The sequence below is a fragment of the Pogona vitticeps genome, chromosome 1, assembly GCF_051106095.1.
Source record: "Pogona vitticeps strain Pit_001003342236 chromosome 1, PviZW2.1, whole genome shotgun sequence".
Classification (NCBI taxonomy): Eukaryota; Metazoa; Chordata; class Lepidosauria; order Squamata; family Agamidae; genus Pogona; species Pogona vitticeps.
The window spans coordinates 103,528,876-103,538,522 of NC_135783.1; the positions used below are offsets into that span (position 1 = coordinate 103,528,876).

Sequence of the window (9,647 nt, forward strand, 5' to 3'; positions counted from 1 at the left end):
CAGTTCTGCTGTCCGAGCTGGCATGTTTGGAGGTAATGACCCAGATTCAGTCTTCCCCCCCCCCTTCTCTTTTTCTTTCCATTTTGACCACGAGGGGTTGCAAAATCAGAACCTCCTCGGTTTGTCCAGTGGCTCCCAACATTTTCACCTTCCCTTTGTACATTGCCAATTAGATTTTTTTTTCTTTCCAGCACAATGTGGAGTGGGTTGCTCCAGTGTGTACCAAAAATGTAATCTCCTCCCTCTCTAGGCCCACTATTAATTTTATTAAGGACTCCTTTAGTGTGGGTCCCTGGTGTAATGGCTCCTGAATCTCCTTTGTCCTCTAGCTGCATCGCTTGTTGGTACAGCTTGTGCCTGCCTTCTCCTCCTTCTCTTTTGGGCAGATGGGGCAGAGGGAAACTCCTCTAGTTCCCCTTTCGGTGCACAAAACCCACTGGCTGTGCCCGAAATTACCATTGTGAGCTACAGCCCCACTGGCTTCAACCCACACTGCCCCGGGTGCACATCCTAACCATTTCACCCGGGGTTTGAAAATCTCGGACCTTCACTTGGTCCCATTTAAGAAACAGCTGTGCTAACGGGCTGGTTCCAGGAATTCCTAACTCGCATTTCCTTCTGCAAGCCTGAGCGTCCTCAACGGAACCCTTTTCTGTTTCGTCCCCACTGGACTTATTAGCCTTAGACTTCTGGTTGCCCATCCCGCGGGAAACACAACACAAAGGGGAAAGGGAGCTTGTGTGAAAGGTAAGGGGTCCTTCCAACACGGACACAAAAGGGTTTCAGACTTCAAACACGCAGCCTAACTCCGGGCGCCGGACGTTCCAACGGTCACCACGAAGAACTGCAGGATCAATCACTCATTCACACAGACGACGCCCTCCCGAATGCGATCCCACAAGCATCGGTTCAACTTACGTGTAAAACAGAAGTTCAGGCGACGTCCCTAATTACCTCCTCTTCACCGTGTCTCACTGTATGGGTTCTTGGATCTGTGGAGCCAGAGCGCCTGGCATGAAGTGGCCGTCTTTAAATGTTTGACGGGGGCCCTCCAGTTCGATACACTGCGCTGCTGTTCTCCGACAGTCCCAACGGACTTTGCCCGACCCCAAAAGGGGCGTCTATTAATCCCACATTCTTCTGACACCAAGTTCTGTTAACCGGAATTCACAGCATCTTTCTGAATTCCCCCTCAACAGAAAAAGGGCTGAGACACTGGAAGATTTAACTTGGAGGTTATTTATTAGCGCTGCTGCAGAAAGCGGAGAGAAAGCAAGTCACGCAGGACATTGGTTTCTCTGATAAGCACACTGAGAACAAAGGTTTTATACCCTGTCCATTCGGGCAGTCGATATGGCGCACAATCTTCTAAAAAAGGGCATACATACATCACATATCCGTTACTTAATACACCTTCCGTTTATTTCTGCTGCCCAAGCTCGCTTTTACGGAGCCGTGCCTGTCCGTGTCATCTCCTCTACCAAAGAAGGCCCCTTCTTATCAGCTTAGGAATTTCTTAGGAATTTCTAGTCTAAAAGCAAAAAGCTTCCCCCCCCCTTCTTCCCAAATGAATGAGGCAAACTCTTCAGTAATTTTCCACTAACAATCAGATAGCGAAGATGTCAGAAAATGAGAGATCTTGTGGGATTTCTGGATCCAAACTGATAGACACCTTGAACATAATACTCCAGACATAGTAGTAATAAAAGGAAGAAATGTCTGGATCGTTGACATTGCAATTCCAGGGGATGCCAGAGTTGAAAATAAAGAATTGTAAAATCTAACAAAATACAAAGACCTGGCAATGCAAACATCTCGCTTGTGGATATATCAAGAAATTTCACACAGTATTATAAGCAGTTGCAGATCTCAGAAATCACACTGTCAGAGCATTAAAAAAACTGGCAATATTAGGAACAGCATATATACAGTGCCAATATTTAACACTGACTTAGGTTTTTGGTCAAAACGTGCATCTGTTATATAATACCAGTCAATGTTTTTATGATTTTGACATGACTGTGCCTGGTATTTCTAACTACTACTACTACTACTACTACTACTACTACTACTACTACTACTACTACTACTACTACTACTACTAATAATAATAATAATAATAATAATAATAAAATAATAATAATAATAATAATAATAATAATAATAATACAGCCTCCAGAGGCAACAGCAAGCAGAAATAAAATTTGGACATAATAGGTCTATCATAAGGGGAGGATGTTCTTAAAGGCCTCCTTTCCAAGTTTGGTTTTAATACATTTCCTGAAAGACAGGAGGGAGGGTGCCTGTTGCACATGCACAGCTAATGTGTTCCAAAGCATCAGAGCCACCACTGAAAAGGCCGTGTTCCTGGCGGTTTTTTTTTTTCTGGGCCTCCCTTGGGGTATATCTACTCCAAAATATAACTTCTACTAAAGAATAAGGGCTCCATCTAAGATAATCCGTTTTTGTCACTGCAGGGAATAGGGAACCAGAATCAGTTTCTTAATTGCTAAAATGCAAAACGAGAAGAGGCAGCAGTGGAATCCTAGTTGGACACTAGTTTTTCTTATGTGCTGCAAAATCGCAACTGATTCATAGTGACCCTGATAGGTGTGTGAGATATTTAAGGTGTGGTTTGACCACCGTCACCCACTTTCTGGGCGTCCCGGAGGATTCGAACCCATGTCTTAGTCCGGCATGAGCAGGCAGCCACTCCAAACCACCTCCCGCGTGCAGTACGCCCTCCAGCCCACTAAGCGGCGCTCCGAAGCCCTGCGGCAGCGGCAGCGGAGGGGTCTCGTAGCTTTGGTGCGCATGCTCAACCCGGGGCCCGGAAGGGACGCTGCCTCTCAGCTTTCGGAAGCGGAGCCGGCGTGATGGGCGCCATGGTGACGCGCAAGTTGGGCAAGATCAACGTGGAAGCCCGAGCGCACCGGGAGATCGGCAAAGCCAAGCCGGTGCCCGCCCCGCGCCACCCGAAAATGGACAAGGAAGACCGTGAGTGAGCCGAGAAGCGAAGGCAGCGCCTCCAATCCCAGGAGGACGCTCGTGCTCCTTCTCCCCCCCCCTTCTTGCCTTGGTTGTGTGAATGGAGGGGGAGCCCAAGGGACGGGATGGACACGTGTGCGGAGGAGGAGCAGGGCTGAGGGCTTGGGCTGCGGTTTGGATGGGCGGTTTGGCTCTGCAGAGGCGGCGGCGGCGGCGGCCCCCGCGCTGGGCCTCGGGGCGAGAGGGCACCCCTTTGACTTTGAAGCTTTTGCCTCCGTTGCCCTGCGCGTTGGGAAGCGGGGTTTGCGCCTCCTCTTCCTTTTCCCCCGGGCGCATGCGGGATGGGGCAGAGAGCGCGAGCGAGTCTGGGAATTGTAGTCCAGGAGCCCACGGAACCTTCTATTAGAAAGGCTGAGGTGGAGTGCCAATCAAAAGAGCTTCCGGCTTCTCCTCTCCGCCAGCTTTCGGGTCGGGAGAAATAAGCTCCTTTTTCTTTTAACGCCAGTTCTTCTTCTTGTTTACCAGCTGGCTCTGCTTAAATTTAAACAACTGTAGCGTGGCAGACCAACTGCTGATGGGATTTGAGACAAGAACACTGAAAAGTTGAATTTATAGAGGGTTCTGACAGGAATTGTCACCTTTCCTGGTATATTATCATCATAGGATTTAGAACGTGCGCACAGAGAGAGGACACAATAAATTTGATGTGTAGTTTTATATAAGGCACTGGGAAAGTCAAGCAATGTTTGACAGACCTCTTTATAGAGATCTCAGGGCTTTTCAGTCTTTAGGAGGGTGGCGCCACCACAGGTGAGCAGACTGTGTGTAAAGCCAAGGCACGTGGTTCCATGCCTTTTAAGAGAGTCTGGAAAAGTTATTTCTGGGATTACAGCTTCTCAGACTCATAACCAGTAGGTTGGCTAGAAGATTTTGGATGTTGTAGCCTCCAAAGTAACTTTTTAGAGTCTTGGCTGTTGCACATGGTACTGTGTTCAGGGATAATGGCTGACTAGGATCTGGGGGAAAATCTAGGTTTGTATTTTGCAACTTAACTTATTAGGCACAAGAAAAAAACCAAATGAAGCAAAAGCAGGAGAAAAAAAAACAAATAGGAGAAGACAAGTTAAAAACCCTTTGCTAAGTTTTGTTTCTTCAGTTTCAGCCTTGGGCTGGGAGCAAGAGCCTCTTAGCTCACTTCTTAAGGTTATATCTGATGGACAAAAATTCCCACCTTCCCAGTACCCAACCTCTGATTCTGAATAACTTCTCATAACAATTGATTTTAAGGGTCCAAGTCTAGCTGCCCTTGATTTAACAATGCAAGATGTTTTTTCTGTGTGAGTGTGGATAAATATGAATTTTGAAATAACCATCAAAATCCATATATGTGGTTGCAAAAGCTAATGCAGTAGGATTAATTCTGGCCTATACACATATGTGAAATGATTTCTGTATGATTATAGGAAAAATAATATATTGTTTATAGTGGAGATGGGAAATAATTGTAAACATGTTTTGAATCTTCTTCCTTAGTATCTGCTGAATTCCAAGAAGAGGTTACGAAAAAAGATGATCGCCTTCACACTTTATTAAAAGATATTTATGTTGATTCCAGCGATCCACTTAAGCATGTGAGTTGGGCTGATTTCCTAGAATGTACATTAAGCTATAATACTCTTTTTCATTCACTAGTTACAAGGGTTGAGTCAGGGTTTTTGTTTTCCTGATCATGTAATGCTTAGTCACATTAGATCTGTTAATGGCTGAAGTCCTGCTGCTCAGTGTATAAGTTACACTTGAGTAGACCCATTGAATCAATTGAATTTGGTGATCAGCTCCTCTGTAAATTTCATGTATTCAAATTGCCCTACTCTGGTTGCAACTTACTTAAGTATAAGTCCCAACTAAGTAAGCCTATTGAATAATCTGGATTTATGGAAGAGTCACCAAATCACAACTGATTCAGTGAGCCTACTCTAGTGCAACTTTCAATGCTAACAGGCTTTTAGCCTGTGTGTGTTTTTGGACCCTTTATCAGTAGAAGCAAATTATAGTAGCAGGTAATATTTTTCCTTATTTTGTGGACACAACATTTTTATTAAGCTTTCTCTTGGCCCATTCTCAATCCACATAGTCATTTAATAAACACAAGGAGTTCCTTTTGCCTCTGTGCAAGGTGAGCTCCCTTCATGGGCCTTCCAGATAACTCTGTGCTTGACTTAATTGGCTGCTTTTCAGATTTTAAAATTCTGTTTTGTACTTCACTTTCATGTTCATTTTCTTGCATGTCAAAATGGACCATAATTAAAGTATTGCCTGCTCTTTTCCTGTGTCTTTTAATATGGAAAGAGAGAATGGAATACTGTGATGTTGTCATGGCAGGAAGATACACTGGTTTTGAATTTGCCAGTTGAATGCCTAGAGTTTCAATTCAGTGTCTATCTAGGTGGAAGCCTAGTTTGAGTTCAGTGGGATGTATTTCTATGTAAGCAGACAATATGCTGGAGTGATAAAAGTCCTTGTATTTCAGAGTGATTTGAAATTTCTTAGACTGCAGTCTTAAACATATATTGGGAATGCAGGGGCCATGGGCCAGAATGTTGTATACTATTGGTGAAATGGAAAGCTTTGCCAAATTACTTAATGCAAGTACTCCATCTTACCACATCTTCTCATATGGAAGTACCATGGTGTAGTTTAAAGCAAGTGAAAATAAGCAGCTCAAAACAAGTCACATATATGAAGAGCATCCTCACACCAAAGAAGACTTCTGATGGATCTCACTCTGTATTGTTGTTGAGTAGCAATTCTCCAGGACTTTAGACAGGAACTTTGCAGCCTGGTTCAGAGATGTCTGAGACAGAGTGTGTGAAGTTTTCCCACAACATTGTTTCATAGCAACACGATTCTTAAGAACTATATAAAGCCATTGAAAGACCAACAAAACAATATTTTTTTAAATCTGGCATCTGAAGACCATCAAATCCATCACCCACAAAATATTATTTTTTAAAAAAGGATGTTCCCTAATAGGTAGAATAACCTGTGTGGCTAAAGGGAATGATCCAGAAGTAGAAGAGCCGTCTGATCCAAAGCCCTTGTACTTCTTGGGAGCAATGGAGGTGTGTCATGTTCTTTTTGTTTTGTCTGCCCACTTATTTATATTTTTAGTTTATTGAGCCTGTATATGGTAGGCTAATGAAGACACATAAGAACCATATGCAGCTCCCCCAAGTGGAAAGGTAGGTTTAATTGTTAGCAGTGCAATATTTCCTTTGAAAGAAGGCATATGTTTTTGGTACAACTTGTTTACAAGCCGATTTGTGCTCTTAGAAGCCATAAACAAGGCTTTTTGCAAGGAAAATGTCCCCCAGTGGATTCTGAAGGGTGATACAGCTTTCCAGCTCCAGGAAAGTATTCACTCTTGATTTATTACTCTTTCGCCCCCTCACTTTTTTTTTACTCTGTTCTCTACATGTCCCCCTCCTTGGTTGCAGTGGGAGGAAAATTATGTACACCAATATCAGGGTTTACTTAAGATATGCTGGTAGACTAAGAAGCTTGTTGATTATGCAAAACCAAGCCTTCCTCTGGTTTCCCCACTAAATACGTTTGTTTCGTGTCTATTGATGTCAGAAAGACGAAGGCAACGCATGGTTCTGCAAAGATTAGGAATGTGTTTAATAAGACCCATCTCTCATCGAAGTCTGAGCCATTCACTGATTCTGGAGAGAGATCTGAAACATCCCATTGCCCGAGGACACCTTCCCGAGGATCACAAGGCTGCTGCTTAAGTCCTCTTTTTCAGAGCAGTAGATTGGAAGGCCATTTATTTATTGCAGTTTATTACAGGGAAGGGAGGGAAATATGGAGCATATGGCCCTTGTGGGCTCAAAACCAACAAGTTCCTTTCCCTTTTTTTTTTTTTTTTAAATAATCCTTTCTTTTTCTAGGTGGACAAAGGAGAAAGCATCCCAGCTAAGTGGAAAGAATACAGAACAACCAGAGTAGGCCATCTGAGTCAGCTGGATGTTCACACTGTTCCAAAAGGAACAATCTCTATCATCGAAGCCTTGACCCTTCTTCGTCACCATCAAGAGTCTCCAAAGATATGGACAGTGGGGAGAATAGCAGAGGAATACTCTTTAGAATTGAAAGACGTGACTGCTCTTGTAACATACTTCTCCCCTTTTTCTGTGACAGTCTCTCCTCCTAAAGACAGAAAAGCCCTGAGATCTCCATAAAGATTTCTGTCAAATATTGCTTGACTTTCCCAGTGTCTTTTATAAACTATGCATCAAATTCTTTGTCTCCTGCCAAATAGTTTTAATTGGAGTCGTGTCTGCATTTTATCTCCTGCCTTTGTGTTTCCAGCCTATTCAAAATGTGCTGTTACGAAGTGAGAGACAAATCTTTGCTGAAACATGTGAAGGCGTCCTCAAATAGAGGACGATTGGTGCCACCCAATTGTGTTAGACTACAACTCCCACAATCCTCTAGGCAGTGTAGCTGGAATTTGTAGTCTAACACAACAAGAAGGCTGTTCCAGGTTTTCTAAAGCTTGTTGGCTGCCTAAAGGTTGTTTATTTGGTACTCAGAACCCAGACAATAAAAATCAATGATCACAAGGCACAAACTTTTCTTGTCTGAGCTCTGCAGAAGCTCTTGCTGTAATAGTATTGTGTAAATTGTTTTAATTAAAGCCAAGCAGAGGTGTGTTGTGTTGTCATCAGAAAAATCAGAAAGCATGTATTTGTGCATACTGTCCCTGCATCTGATTAGAAAATAGCAAAAAAAAAAAAAAAAAAAAGTGGGGAAAATAAAGTTTGAGATAGGCATATGATACCTGAGTCAAATATAATTTTGCTATGTTTTAGCAGCTCACTGATTGTAATCTTGGTTATCAAAACCCTTGAGAGTGGTTGCTATGTTTCTCTTCGGTTCATGCCTTTGGTGGCTCGCATTATTCCCATGAAGAGCTAATTCTGCTTCTGCACTGTCTCAAGTTCTGAGTCTAATAACTAACGGGAAGTATTTATTCATATGTCGTTGTTCTGCTGTTCGTTCCAGTACGCTTGACTTATATTATTTTGTATAGCTTTAGGATACATGCAGACCAATTCTTACTGGGCTGGAGGTGAATCCAAAGGTAAACAAAAGATAGTTTTCCCAGGCTAAAGGATGGAGGAGCAGTGGGTGAATGTTTTCTTCCTGTAGTTTTTGTAAACAGGGCTGAAATGTTTTCCTTCTGTAGTTGCAATGGGAAGAAAATCGTGTCTGCCAGCTCCAAAGCTGATGTTCATTTTCCCCCATTCAAAAGGAGAGAAGAAGTCAGTGAATTGAAAGGCTTTTAGGATCCTGTGGATTCGGCTTTTCCCATCCTCCTCTCCTAACACACTCAGAGAATGTTCCCCTTTTGTCTGTAGTGATGTTGGGGAAGGCACTCATTCTCATAGCAGAAAATCCTGCGGCCCCTGAGACAACCTCATAGAGACCATACAGTTGCAGCCAAACAGTACTTATTTTCCACCACAAAATGGGTGCCCAGAATAAAATGACTAATCGTCATTTATGGGCGCATGTTTTCTGTACAATGGAAACATGTACCCTTCCAGAGGGAGCTGAGAGTTCTAGTCCAGTCACAGAAGTTGGGCCGCACTTTGCTCACTGCTGCTTTAGATGGTTCAGATGCAGAGAAAGATGGGGGTCTCGTACTTTTCAAGAATTGCTCAGCAGGATATCTTGCAGAAGGTACAACTATTTATGCACACGGGTGAGAAAGCCTACTTCTACTTTGCAGAACTGTAAAGGAACAGGATCACCTCATCAGCTTTGTTTATAAACAGTTGTTAAATGTATTGAGCCATCATAAACATATCAGGGAAGGAAGAGATACAGAAATTGCTTAAACCCAAAAATCTCAGTTGAAAACTAGGTTTTAGCAACAGGTAAAACCCTCTATGACAAAAAAGATTAAGTTGGAATCATGTGCACAACATACATTCCTTGACTGGAAACCTACCACAGACTAGTGCTGGGTTTTGTGTCACTGAATATGATGATTCACATATATTGTATGTCATTTTTCTGTACTCTACTATTGTGCACTTGCCTTACAGACAGCTGAAAATGTGAACTGACTATTAAAAAGCCTGTGTACATCTTTAGTGGCTTATTCAAACATGTCTGTCATTCAGTGCTGGAAATTTATATGTTAACTGGGTCCAGGAGAGAAACAAAATAGATTCTTGGGATTGCGGCTGTTATATGATGTTTGCTTTATATAGGGTAAATAAAATAATTCAAGTCTTATCTCTTTTGCTTAAGGTGGGGAGAGTGTGTAAGATATAGCTCTTCAGATGGTATTGAATTGCAAATCCCAAATATCTTTAAAAAAAACCAAAACTAAAGCATATATATTTGTATATATACACAAATATAACAATAATCATCTAATAAATCAAAAAAGAACAAAAACAAACTGCAATCTAAATTATCAGTCTAGAAAAAATTAATATGCTCTTAAAGGCTTTGGTAAACAGGCTTGTTTTGTACATCCTTTTAGAGGCTTGAGGGAGGAGGCTAAGCACAGGTCCACCACGAGAGCATGCCAAAAGGATAGGGCCACTATCAAGAGGGCCTTGTTTCTAGTAGATGGC

General features: G+C 42.5%; 1 protein-coding gene across 1 annotated transcript; it reads left to right on the forward strand.

The window, feature by feature from the left end:
• The first annotated feature begins 2,813 nt into the window (after positions 1-2,813).
• NDUFAF4 (NADH:ubiquinone oxidoreductase complex assembly factor 4) lies at positions 2,814-9,300 on the forward strand. The gene is made up of 3 exons (XM_020783382.3): positions 2,814-2,997; positions 4,522-4,619; positions 6,942-9,300. Exons 1-3 carry the CDS (start codon positions 2,877-2,879, stop codon positions 7,230-7,232), a joined length of 510 nt encoding a protein of 169 aa, XP_020639041.3. The 5' UTR covers positions 2,814-2,876; the 3' UTR covers positions 7,233-9,300.
• The last annotated feature ends 347 nt before the right edge of the window (positions 9,301-9,647 follow it).

Coding starts and splice junctions, on each gene's coding strand:
- NDUFAF4 (XM_020783382.3), top strand. CDS start 2,877: ATGGGCGCCATGGTGACGCGCAAGTTGGGCAAGATCAACGTGGAAGCC. Junction 2,998..4,521: donor GAAAATGGACAAGGAAGACC/GTGAGTGAGCCG, acceptor CTTCTTCCTTAG/TATCTGCTGAATTCCAAGAA. Junction 4,620..6,941: donor CCAGCGATCCACTTAAGCAT/GTGAGTTGGGCT, acceptor TTCTTTTTCTAG/GTGGACAAAGGAGAAAGCAT.